General features: G+C 47.1%; 1 protein-coding gene across 1 annotated transcript in view; it reads right to left on the bottom strand.

The window, feature by feature from the left end:
- The window catches only part of msh2 (mutS homolog 2 (E. coli)), a 115,813-nt gene that overhangs the window by 13,533 nt on the left and 88,212 nt on the right, over positions 1 to 14,068 (bottom strand). The window contains exon 13 of the mRNA XM_038813706.1: positions 7,704 to 7,908. Within this exon, the coding sequence (XP_038669634.1) occupies positions 7,704 to 7,908 (205 nt within the window). The remainder of the gene's footprint in view (positions 1 to 7,703; positions 7,909 to 14,068) is intronic.

Here is a 14,068-nt window from a genome sequence, read left to right as displayed (position 1 = left end):
CTCCCTTCATCCTTGGGAATGGCGGAGATGTCCATGGGTACACCTACATGCGGATTTTGTAGAACCATTTATGGGCTCCATGTCTCTCATGGATGTTCACTCGAAGTGGATTGAGGTGTGCAAGATGACCTCCACAATAGTCCAGGGCCACAATAGAGAAGCTCTGGAGCATTTTTAGCACCGATGGAATCCCGGAAGTCCTGGTGACGGATAATGGGACACCGCTCACTAGCAAAGAATTTGCAGTATTTATGAAAAGGAACAGCATTTGGTATATTCGAACTGCTCCACATCACCCCTCCTCCAATGGTCTAGCAGAAAGGGCGGTCCGTCCATGTGGAGTTTGCACATTCTCCCCGTGTTTGCGTGGGTTTCACCCCCACAACCCAAAAAATGTGCACAGCTTAATTGGCCATGCAAAATTGCCCCTCAATTGGTAAAAATGAATTGGATAATCTAAATTTTAAAAAAAGGGGGAAAAAAAGGACTTTCCAGACCTTCAAGAGAGGCAGAAAGAAGCAATCCATGGGATCAATGGACACGGACACCTCACGTGACAACAGGAATTGTCCTGGCGGAGCTATTGATGGGTTGCAGACTCCAAACCTGGCTGAGTCTGACGTTCCCAAGTCTCAACAGAACGGTAAAGATACAACAGGAAAAACATAACCATCACCATGACTTGAGGAAGCCTGGGCACACATCACTCCGGGGATGTGGTCTACGCTCGCTATTTTGGTGATGAAGCGTTGTGGCTCCCAGAAGTAGCACTGGAACAAATGGACCCAGTCTCTTTTAAGGTCAGGATTCAAGGGAAGGTCCACTGCAAACACTTGGACCACCTGATGAAGCGGGAACCCGCAAAACTCGATAACCCAACTGGCTGAATTGGTGTCTTCACTGCGTCAGGAACCGCCGCTCTGCCTGGGGACCCAGCTGTCCGGATCACAACGCCCGATCCAGCAGGAGGATGATGACTCCGAATCCGACATGGACATAGAGGAAACCATTCCGGCAAACGACAGCGTAGTGTGGACTCAGCGGTAACACTTCGATGTTCGGCCAGGAAATGATGATCGACAAATCGATACACTCCACCTGACCCAGACAGAGCTGCAACAGGCAGAAACCCTGCCATGGGCAAAGTGGCGCAGTAGTTCCCACCATTGGTGACTGAAGGGGAACTTTCGGACTTGGGGGGGGGGGGGGGGGGGGGGGGGGGGGGGGAGAGGTGTGCCATAACCTGCACGAGGAAACCATCATTGATCTCCCTGTGGGACGTATGGAGTATGAGCTCTCCCAGATAGGGAGCGGAGGCACCGGCCTGGGGCTCATTATGTACAAATGTAAAACCTGGTCCAAAGCAGAGCTCAGTGCGGTTAGTTCTCCCAGCAAGGAGTGTACTGGGGGCGATATGCTGCTTGGAGCAGAACTCTGTAAATAGTTTATTACTACCAGCGTCCTCAAGTTACCAAAGTAGGAACGTTAGTTGCGAAGAGAACATGAGGAGTCTGCAAAGGTACATGGAAAGGTTTAGGGTGTGGGTAAAAATTTGGCAGATGGAGCTTAATGTGAGAAAATATGAATGTGCCCACTTTGGCAAGAAGAATGGAAAAGCAGCATAGTATTTAAATGGCGAGAGATTGCAGAATTCTGAGATACAGAGGGATCTAGGTGTCTGGGTACATGAATCACAAAACGTTAGGATGCAGGTTCAGCAAGCGATTAGGAAAACAAATGGAATGTTGACATTTATTACTAGGGGAATAAATATAAAGATAGGGATGTTTTGTTACAGTTATACAGGGTCTTGGGGCAGACGACATCTGGAATACTGTATACAGTTTTGACCTCCTTACATATGAAAGGATACAAATGCATTACAAGCAGTTCAGAGAAATCTCACTTAACAGATATCTGGGGTTATGAGGAAAGATTGGTCAGGCTGGGCCTGTACCCATTGGAGTTTAGAAGACTGAGAAGTGATCATATTGAAGCATACAAGATCCTGAGGGGATTTGACATGGTAAATGCTTAAAGGATGTTTTCTCTTTTGGGAGACACTATGACTAGGGGAAATAAGGTCTCTCAATTAAGCTGGAGTGGAGAAGAATTATTTTTTATCTCAAGAGGGGTGTGAATATTTGGAACTCTGCTCCCCAGAGTGGTGGAAGCAGGGATAGATCCTGACTAACAAAGGAGTCAAAGGTTATTGGGGATAGGCAGAATGTGGAGTTAGGGGTGGCATGGTGGCGCAGTGGTTAATGCTGCTGCCTCATGGCACCGAGAACCCAGGTTCGATCCCGAGTAACTGTCCATGTGGAGTTTGCACATTCCTTGTATCTGCGTGGGTCTCTCACCCCCACAACCCAAATAGATGTGCAGGGTAGGTGGATTGGTCATACTAAATTGCCTCTTAATTGGAAAAAAAAAGAATTGGGTACTCTAAATTTATTTTAAAAAAGAATGTGGAGTTGAGGCCTCAATCCAATTGGCCACTATCTTACTGAATGGTGGGGCAAGTTCAAGGGGTCAAATGGTCTACTCCTGCTCCTAATTCGTACGCTCATAAATGGCACATTGCCTTTATTGCAAGGGGATTGGATTGAAGGAATAAGGAAGCCTTGCTTCAATTACACGGGTCTTTGAAGAGATCACACCTGGAGTACTGTGTGAATTTTGGGTCTTCATAGTTAAAGAAGGATATCGTGTAGTGAAGGTTCACGAGGTTGGTTCCATAGAATCCCTACAGTGCAGAAGGAGACCATTCAACCCCACTCCCCCACCCTATCCCCTTAGCCCCACCTAACCTGTACATCTTTGGACACTAAGGGGCAATTTAGCATGGCCAATCCACCTCACTCGCACATCTTTGGATTGTGGGAGGAAACCGGAGCACCCAGAGGAATCCCATGCAGACGGTGAGAACCTGCAAACAGAGGGTTGTTCTCTCAAGAGAGGCTGAGTAAATTGGCCTATATTCTATGGAGTCAAGAAGAATGAGAGGCCATTACATTTGAAATATACAAGATTCTGAAGGGTCTTGACAGGGCTGACGCTGAGGGGAATCTAGAATATGGGGGGAAAGTTTCAGAATAAGATCATCAACATTTGAGGCTGATTTGAGAAGAAATTTCCTCACTGAACAAATTTCTAATCTTTGGAATCCTTTACCTCAAAGGATTAAGTCTATTTGAGGCTGAGAGAAGACAAAGTTTTGGTCTCAGGAAATTCAAGGGAATTGAGGAGCACATAGGAAAGTAAGCACAAGTTCGGCCGTAGTCATACTAAATTGCTGAGGAGGCTCGAGGGGCCGTGTAGTCTACTCTTGTCAATTTTGCAAGTTAAGTTCTTCCCCTTCATAGGGTGGGGATTCAAAGATGAGACATAGTATGCAAAATAAAATGCTTAGGTCAAAGCAGATGTCAAAAATGAGAATTTCTAATCTAAAATCCCTGCAGTATTCGTTGATATCAGCTGGACTTGTATGCTAGATGCAGGTACAATGGGGTTACTTAAATTGTCACACAGCGAGGAGGACAGATGGTACTGGAACGAGCTAACAGAACTGTTTACCAAATGAACAGGCGTACCTGCACCCTCAACACATTAGTGCACGTGGACACAGTTGTGGTGTATAAAGTAAATTTCGACATTGAAGAAAGTTGTAAATATAGAACAATCGGTGCAGGATGATGTAATGCTCTTATTCCCCTTTCACTCAGCACAAAGACAAACTGAAGTGTTCATCCAGGAGATCCAAAGCCTACAAAATCTCTCTGAACATCTACAAAATAATAAATTCAGAGGATGCTGCAGGCCCCAATGCGACTATATACAGTGAACTGCACTAATCATAGGCATTTGGCAATGACATTTTATCCAAATAGGTAACATTTTTCAACGTTGTATAATTTGTTCAGATCTATTACAGTGTTATGTCTACAAATAGTATAGATAAATAATCATTTCACCAGAAGGACCCAAGTGATTCAAATAAAATATTTTTCCTCTCTGCTAATAAAGGGGAGGGCAGCACGGTGGCCTAGTGGTTAGCACAACCGCCTCACGGCGCTGAGGTCCCAGGTTCGATCCCGGCTCTGGGTCACTGTCCGTGTGGAGTTTGCACGTTCTCCCCGTGTCTGCGTGGGTTTCGCCCCCACAACCCAAAAATGTGCAGAGTAGGTGGATTGGCCACGCTAAATTGCCCCTTAATTGGAAAAAATAATTGGGTAATCTAAATTTATAAAAAAAAAAAAATAAATAAAGGGGCCAGATCAGAGGCTATGGGGTGGGTGGGGGTGGGGGGTTGTGTGCACCAGGGGATTGGGGGGGGGGGGGGGGGGGGGAGGATGGACGAGCTGCAAAGATTACAGCAACTGGGATCTGGCATGGTTGTAGCAGCAATTCTGCCAGAAAATAGTCATCCCATTGGACAATTACTGTGCATATACCAAACTGCTCCTTGTTCTGCCAGAAAATAAATACTGGAGATCTTTCCAATTTGTTTGTAAATTGATGAGTGGCTCTTTGCCGACAAATTCCGCAAGCTCAGACGAAACCAGTTCCTGTACACAACCAGTGACACCGGTCATTTCTCCACACAACAGTCAACTTGCAACATCTCAAGAGATGGCTAATAAATACAAATTAGGCTGAAAGCCCACACCCACTAGGAAGGAATCCAAATTGATGCGACATAAGGTCCTTACAGTCAACAGATAGATGGCTTTCATCCATCATTCTAAGCTGGTTTTACCGCAGGTCCCCGAGGTGAAATACTACATAATTCAGTCTCCGAATAAATTTAAAAAAATAATTAACATAATTTGCATGTTCAAGTCAAAAATGCAATAATTTCTACAATAGAAGACCAAATGCAGACTGAATGAGCACTTTTCAAAAATACTACATTCAGTTGCAAGCATGACCATATCTGTACGTCTTCTGGTCACCAGTCATTTTAATTCTCCACCTTGCTCCAACTGGCCTTGACCTCTATTGCAAAGAATCTCAATGTAATCTCAGGGAACAACATCTCACTTTTCGATTATGGAGCAAACAGGCTTCCGTGATCAATATTGCTAACAATTTCAGATCATAACCTTTGCCCCTTTTTTCCGACAATAAAAAACAAAGAACAATATAACACAGGAATAGTCCCTTCAGTCCTCCAAGCCTGCACCGATCATGATGCCTGTCTAAACTAAAACCTTCTGCACTTCCGGTGTCCGTATCCCCCTATTCATGTATGTGTCAAGATGCCTTTTAAACATCACTATTATATCTGCTTCCACTACCTCTCCGGCAGCACGTTCCAGGCACTCATCACCCCATGAAAATAAGCTTGCCTCGCACATCGCCTCTAAACTTTGCGTTTTGCACCTTAAACCTATGTCCCCTAGTAATTGACTTTTCCACCCTGGGAAAAAGCGTCTGACTATCCGCTCTGTCCGTGCCACTCATAACTTTGTAAACCTCTATCAGGTCTCCCCTCAACCGTTGTCATTTTAGTGAAAACAGAGTTTATCCAACTTCCTCTCGTAGCTAATACCCTCCAGACCCGGCAACATCCTGGTAAACCTCTTCTTTACCCTCTCCAAAGCATCCACATCTGGTAGTGTGGCGACCAGAATCTTACTCAATATTCCAAATCTGGCCTAACCAAGGTTCTGTACAGTTGCATCGTGACTTGCCAATTTTTATACTCAATGCACCTATCGATGAAAGCATACATGCTGTGTGCCTTCTTGACAGCCTTATCCACCTGAGTTGTAATTTTCAGTGATCTGCGGACCGGCACGTCCAGATCTCCCTGCCTGTCAATGGTCCTAAGGGTTCTGCAATTTACTGTGTAATTTTTACCTGCATTAGACCTTCCAAAATGCATGTCCGGATTAAACTCCATCTGCCATTTTCGGCCCAAGTCTCTAACTGATCTATATCCTGCTGTATATTATCCGCAAGTGCACCAACCTTTGTGTCGTCCACAAATTTACTAATCCGACCCGCTACATTTTCCTCCAAATCATTTGTATATACTACGAACAGCATAGGTCTCAGCACTGATCCTTGCAGAACACCACTAGCCATAGCCCTCCATTCAGAAAAGCACCCTTCAACCGCTACCCAGTTATGTCCCCATCTTGCCGGCTGAACTCTGATCCCGCGTGACTTCACCTTTTGTACTGGTCTGCCATGAGGGACCTTGTCAAAGTCCATGCAGATGTTGATATAATAGTATATATATTGATATATGGGTGGCACGGTAGCACTGTTGCTTCACAGCGCCAGGGTCCCAGGTTTGATTCTCAGCTTGGGTCACTGTCTGTGCAGAGTCTGCTCGTTCTCCCAATGTCTGCATGGGTTTCCTCCGGGTGCTCCAGTTTCCTCCCACAAGGCCCGAAAGACGTGCTGTTCGGTCATTTGGACATTCTGAATTCTCCCTCTGTGTAACCGAACAGGCGCCAGAATGTGGCAACTAGGGGCTTTTCACAGCAACTTCATTGCAGTGTTAATGTAATGTCTACTTGTGACAATAAAGATTATTATTATATTATATAATAGCTGTTGGTGACTCTGGTATTCCCATTTACACCTCCTCTAGACACATCATTTATTTCTTTACTCATCCCACTATCACTTCCTTTGCTTTGCACTGTCACTTCTTTTTGTCCTTTCATCTCTTGCCTTCCGTTCTATCACAGACTTTCTCTTTCATCCTTGCTCCCTCTTCCCCCACCTCTTTCCCTGGTTTTCTAACAGGTTTTTAAACAAGTACATCTCTAAATCTCTTCCGGTTTTGACAAAAGTCAGACACCTGAAACGTCAGTTCTGTACCTCTCTCCACAGATACTGCCTGACCTGACTATTTCTGATGCTTTGCTTTAATGCCTAATTTTCAGAATCCACTGTAGTTTGGTTTTGATATACCTTGTGACTTTTTAAAATGCCTTGTGACATTTTAAAGAAAAACATTACAAAAATCTATGCTGTTATCGTGGATTAACAGTCACATGGAAGTCATCAGAATACACTAAAAAGAGCAGTCTGTAATTAGTGCTTTCAATGTGATAATTATCAATGATGCACAACTTCCTGCAACATGCGTGCTTCTTCCCAAAATTCAAGTCATTAGCACACGCATATTTAGAGAATAATCCAGTGAAAATTATACATGTTCAGTACCCTTTCCTGGTCCCTTAGTAGAAACTACTTGAGACAGTGAAGTGTGAAAGATTCATTTCATTCAATAATTTGGGATTTATGAGCAAATGTTCTCCATTATAAATTACAGTAAATTCATGTAAATGATCTATTCAATGAGCACTTATGCTTAAGGTTCACATTAGTCACCTACCGATCCCTCCACGCCACTTTGCTGATGGACTGAATGGAGGTACAATAACTTGCTCTGTAACACCTTAATCGATCACACTTTCTACAGAACAAAAGGATTTAGGTGAAGCATAACTCCAAAGGCGATAGGAGCCAGATTGCACTGAAAGGATGGTACCAAGGACTTTTAATGCCAACAGATACAGATGCATCTTCGTTTGTTTCCACTATCTGCCCCGTCTGCTTTACAGAGGTGCTTTGGACCTGAAACCATTTTTACTGTAGGCAGTAAAATAGAGAATGCAACAGCTTCACATGTGGAATACTAAACTTTCAGGAGGTTGAAGCGGTGTTAGGAACACTACCTCAAAATTGCCGCAGTCTCCAACATTTCCGCCATGAAGGTTGAAACGCCTTTGAGCTGGCTGTCACCGGCGCCAACTCGAGCAAGAATGCAGTCCACAATACTGATTTCTGCAGAGTCGCAGGGTACAAAACAACCAATCTGGGCCATCAGGACCACCACGCCAGTCTGCCGGATATACGTTGATTTACCACCCATGTTTGGACCTGTTAAATGTAGAGAGAGACGAGGTAGAAAGTACATTAGTACCATGAAAAAAGGCGTTTACAGCATCATCCCAGTTAATCAAATTTGACTGCAATCTGCACCGCTCAGAATTCTATGAAGGAGGAAACCTGTTGCTGCAATTGTTTACATGGTTTCTCAATATCAATTACAATGATGTGGGGCGCCCTCCTCCTTCCCCATCCATAGAGGAACAAAGAGAAAGTCTAGAACAGTCAGTAAAGATTTTATTTATGGAAATGGTTTTCAGACTTTGTTTAGTGAGCTGGACTCTCACTGGAGATTCACGTTCGATGTACACCACCTTTCTTTCGAAGGAACATTTTCAGATAGAGCATTTTTTCTTTTCAAAGCTCACTGCTGGTGGTTGTTACAGCATCTCTGTTCCAAAGCGGTGTTTGTATACAGATAACAGCAATGTTTTGAGCTGTTTATCTGGAATCTTTGGTAGCTATAGAACCACTAAAACGCCCTGTAACAACAGTCTTTCTCCAATCTTACATTTCCAGTGCAAGTTGAATAGCTGTTATAATGCATTGGAAAGGATTGCCAGCATCTTTCAGACAAGAAGTTATTTGAGACAAAATGCAGAAAAATGCTGCATAAACTCAGCAGATCTGGCAGCATCTGTGGAGAGAGAAACAGAGTTAATATTCAAGTCAATATGACTCTTCTACATTCAGAATGGAGAAGAATCATGTAGACTTGAAATATTAACTCTGTTTCTCTCTCCTTGGATGCTGCCAGACTTGCTGAGTTTATCCAACATTTTCCCGTTTTATTTCAGATTTCCAGCATCTGTAGTATTTTGCTTAATTACATAGTTTCAGCCAATCAGCAGAGCCATTCAGGGTAGTTCCCGGTCTCTCCACAAGTCAGGAGTTGGTACCAATCCAAAAATGGAAATCCACATCATGCACATAAAGAAAGACTTTAATTTAAATGATGCTTTTTATAACCATTGTATATATCAAAAGGCTTTACAGCCAATGAAGTATTTTTTTCAAATGTAGTCATAGTTATAATGCAAGAAACGCAAGCAAACTCCTACAAACAGCCATTTTGTATTTCTTCTGACGTTGACCATGGGATAGGTAGATGGGCCTCAGTTAATGTCTCATCTGAAAGACAGCACACCTCTGGAATGCAGCACTCCCTCAGTACTGCACCATCAATCCCTCAGTACTGCACCATCAATCCCTCAGTACTGCACCATCAATCCCTCAGTACTGCACCATCAATCCCTCAGTACTGCACCATCAATCCCTCAGTACTGCACCATCAATCCCTCAGTACTGCACCATCAATCCCTCAATACTGCACCATCAATCCCTCAGTACTGCACCATCAATCCCTCAGTACTGCACCATCAATCCCTCAGTACTGCACCATCAATCCCTCAGTACTGCACCATCAATCCCTCAGTACTGCACCATCAATCCCTCAGTACTGCACCATCAATCCCTCAGTACTGCACCATCAATCCCTCAGTACTGCACCATCAATCCCTCAGTACTGCACCATCAATCCCTCAGTACTGCACCATCAATCCCTCAGTACTGCACCATCAATCCCTCAGTACTGCACCATCAATCCCTCAGTACTGCACCATCAATCCCTCAGTACTGCACCAGCAATCCCTCAGTACTGCACCAGCAATCCCTCAGTACTGCACCAGCAATCCCTCAGTACTGCACCATCAATCCCTCAGTACTGCACCATCAATCCCTCAGTACTGCACCATCAATCCCTCAGTACTGCACCATCAATCCCTCAGTACTGCACCATCAATCCCTCAGTACTGCACCATCAATCCCTCAGTACTGTACCATCAATCCCTCAGTACTGCACCATCAATCCCTCAGTACTGCACCATCAATCCCTCAGTATTGCACCATCAATCCCTCAGTATTGCACCATCAATCCCTCAGTACTGCACCATCAATCCCTCAGTACTGCACCATCAATCCCTCAGTACTGCACCATCAATCCCTCAGTACTGCACCATCAATCCCTCAGTACTGCACCATCAATCCCTCAGTACTGCACCATCAATCCCTCAGTACTGCACCATCAATCCCTCAGTACTGCACCATCAATCCCTCAGTACTGCACCATCAATCCCTCAGTACTGCACCAGCAATCCCTCAGTACTGCACCAGCAATCTTTCAGTGCAGCCTTGATCTTTGTCCTCACACCTTGGAATGGGATCAGAACCTGGGATCTTGCCAATCAAGAGACAAAAGTGCTACCACTGAACCACAGCTGGCACATATTAACAAGAAGCAGGGGAGGTAGGAGTTTGCAATCTCGAGGAGAATATATACCATCAAGAATGGTGGAAAACAAAATTCAGTGATATTGTTTCATGGAGTGCTCGGGGTCAGCATGTGATAATTAAATGATCCTTGATTCAAACCAGGCACATGGATGTTTATAAATGCAAATTACGAAATCGCGCAGGTTAAGGATAGCAGAGGCAGACTGTTAACAGCCAATGGAGGTCAATCGAGCATTTGAGACCTTCTACCGGGGACTGTACACCTGGGAGCCCCCCAACGGGGGCGTGGGAATGAAACAGTTCCGAGACAGACTAGAACTATCAGTCGGGGGGGGGGGTGAGAGCTGGAAGCACCAATAGATCTGGGAGAAATCATGGAGAGCATCAGCTCCATGCAGGCGGGGAGGCACCGGGACCCAACGGGTTCCCAGTGGATTACTACAAAAAATTTGCACCAGTCCTGGTCCCACATCTAAGGGAAATGTTTGTGGACTCACTGGCAGGAGCGCCCTGCCCCCCAGGCTAGCGCAGGCCACAATCTCACTGATACCCAAAAAAGATAAAGACCTGACGGAATGTGGATCATACAGACCCATTTCACTGCTGAACATGGATACGAAAATACTCGCAAGGATCCTGGCCAAAAGGCTGGGGAGCTGCGTACCAGAGGTGGTCGCAGAGGACCAAACGGGTTTTGTCAAAGATAGGCAGCTCACTGCGAACATCAGGTGGCTGCTGAATACCGGCCCAGAACAGATTCCGTTACCTGGGGATCCAAATAGCCAGAGACTGGACACAGATCCACAAGTGGAACCTGACCAGCCTGGTGGAGGAAGTAAGAAAAGATCTTCGACGGTGGGACACAGTCCCACTTTCCCTGCCGGGGGGAGTGCAGACGATCAAGATGACCGTACTTTCCTTGGTGGCTCGGAGGAGGATCCTGATTCAGTGTCCTTGGTGGCTCGGAGGAGGATCCTGATTCAGTGGAGGGACGAAAGGCCTCCGAGTGTTAACACCTGGTTAAACGACATGGCAAACTTCATCCAATTGGAAAGGATCAAATTCGCCCTGAGAGGGTCGGTGCAGGGGTTTTTCAGGCGATGGCAACCCTTCCTAGACCTCTTGGATCAGAGATAGAAACTGAGGCCGTGACAGCAGCAACCCGGGAGGGGAGGGGAGGGCGGGAGGGAGGGGGGAGGAGGGGGGGGGGGGGGAGGGGGGACAAAGACGAAGGAAGTACGGTAGCGGTGGTGGCACGGGCAAGGCCTGCCCGAGGACGCTGCTAGAAATGATAAGTTGGTCTGACTGTCGGTTCGCCGGCGGGGGGGGGGGGGGGGGGGGGGGGGGGGGGGTGGGGGGGCTTTTTTTTTTTTTTTTCTTTTTTTTTTGTTAAGTAGGGGGGTTTGACTTTGTTTTGTTATAATTTAAATGTAAATGTAGGGGGGGTTAAAATGTTTGTATTTTGAAAAATTTCTTCAATAAAAATTATTTTAAAAAAAAGATGACCGTACTTCCAAGGTTCTGCTTCCTGTTTAGATCCATTCCGCTCTTCAACCCAAAGGGCGCGATTCTCCGCTCCCCACGCCGGGAGGGCCGGGCGACTCATGACACACCGCTCTGGCACCCTCCGCGATTCTCCCACTCTCTCCTCCCCCCCCCCCCCCCCCCCCCCGGGCTCGGAGAATTGCTGCTCGCCGTTTTTCACGGCGACCGGCGATTCTCCGGCCCGGATGGGCCGAGCGGCCTGACGTTCCCGACCTGTTCACGGCGGCGGCAACCACACATGGTCGCTGCCGGCGTGAACATGGAGACAAAGGCTCGTTTGTGGCTTGTGGGGGGCAGAGAGGGGAGTCAGCACCACGGCCGTGCTCGGGAGGGGACTGGCCCGCGATCGGTGCCCACCGATCGTCGGGCCGGCGTCTCCAAGGGATGCACTCTTTCCCCTCTGCCACCCTGCAAGATCAAGCCGCCACGTCTTGCGGGGCAGCGGAGGGGAGGACTGCAACCGCGCATGCCCGGGTTGGAGCCGGCCAACCTGCGCATGCGCGGCTGACATCAATAGGCGCGCCGGCCGCGTCATTCTCAGCACGCCGCTCCTAGCCCCCTGGGGGGGTGAATAGGGTGCGAGGAGCGGCCTCCTACGCCGTCGTGAAACTCGGCTGAGTTCACGACGGCCTTCCCGATGCCACGCGGGAGCGGAGACTCGTGCCCAAGGTCTTTTCCAACACGTAGAAAGTCTGATCATGCGGTTTGTGTGGGGGGGTTAAGAACCCGAGAATTCCCAAACCGACACTGCAAAGAGGAAAAGCCAAAGAGGGTGTGGCTTTACCGAACCTACAATACTACCACTGGGCAGCAACGGCAGAAAAAGTGAGGGGATGGGTACAAGAACCCGACACAGATTGGGTACAAATGGAGGAGGCATCCTGCTGAACGTGGATGCGAAAATACTCACAAAGCTCCTGGCCAAAAGGCTGCGGGGCTGCGTACCAGAGGTGGTCGCAGAGGACCAAATGGGCTTTATCAAGGATAGGCAGCTCACAACGAACATCAGGCGGCTGCTGAATGACGGCCCAGAACAGATTCCGTTACCTGGGGATTCAAATAGCCAGAGTGTGGACACAGATTCACAAGTGGAACATGACCAGCCTGGCTACAGCAGCACTCCCACCCTCCTCAGCAAGATACACAACGAGCCCAGTGGCAGCGGCCACGCCGAGAACGTTGAGACAGAACTTTGGGATAACTAAAATGTCCCCCATGTGCGGCAATCACAGATTTCCCCCAGCCATGCTAGATACCATCTTCAAAAGATGGAGGCGGGACGGGGGCACACTGACAGTCGGGGACTTCTACATAGGGCACAGACTGGCGACACTGGACGAACTGAGGAGGAAGTGGAAACTAGCAAAAGGACAGGAATTGAGACACCTCCAAATAAAACACTTCCTCCGCAAAGAGACAGGAGGGTACCCCGGGGCCCCAGAAAACACATGACTAGAGGACCTGATAGGCATAAGCAGCGAGAGGGGGGGGGGGGGGGGGGGGGGGGGGGCTATGTGGGAAAATGTACGGATAGCTACTGGACAGAGCTTGAACACCACTGGACAGGAGCAGACAAAAATGGGAGGACGAACTGGGGACAGAGGTAGGGTCGGGACTCTGCAGCGCAGCACTGAGCTGGGCGCATTTCATTTCCTCCTGCGCAAGGTTGAGCCTAATGCAGCTCAAAGTGGTGCACAGAGCACACCTGACCAGAACCCGAATGAGCAGGTTCTTCCCGGAGGTGGAGGGTAAATGTGAGCGGTGCCAGAGGGGCCCTGCCAACCACACCCACATGTTTTGGGCTTGTCCCAAGCTTTCTGGGTTCTGGACAGCCTTCTCCGAGGCAATGTCCAAGGTTGTGGGGGTGAGGGTGAAGCCATGCCCGATAGTGGCAATCTACGGGGTATCGGAGCAGCCAGAGTTAAACATGGGGAAGGGACCAACGCTCTAGCTTTCGCTTCCCTAATCGGGGGGGGGGGGAGGAAGATGGGGCAACCAGAAGAGAAGAGGAAGGGTTCTGAAACCAACGTGGGGGGTGGGGAAGAGAGAGAGAGAATCATAGACCGATCCAGAGGGCAACAAAATGTACATAGTTAGTTAAAGGAAGGACAAAATAAACCTCTCTGTAAAATAAAGTGAATTAGCGCGGGCAAGAAAATTGTTATGTATATAGACAACTGTTTATAAATGAGAAAGACCAATAAAAAGATGTTAAAAAATATATAAATAAAAGCAAATTACTGCGGTGCTGGAATCGGAAACTAGCTAGTTTTAAAAAAATTAAACATTTAGAGAACCCAATTCATTTTTTCCA

Source organism: Scyliorhinus canicula, chromosome 1 (genome assembly GCF_902713615.1).
Source record: "Scyliorhinus canicula chromosome 1, sScyCan1.1, whole genome shotgun sequence".
Taxonomy (NCBI): domain Eukaryota; kingdom Metazoa; phylum Chordata; class Chondrichthyes; order Carcharhiniformes; family Scyliorhinidae; genus Scyliorhinus; species Scyliorhinus canicula.
The sequence above is the reverse complement of the archived record's forward strand: the minus strand, read 5'-3'. Positions and strand labels throughout refer to the sequence as shown.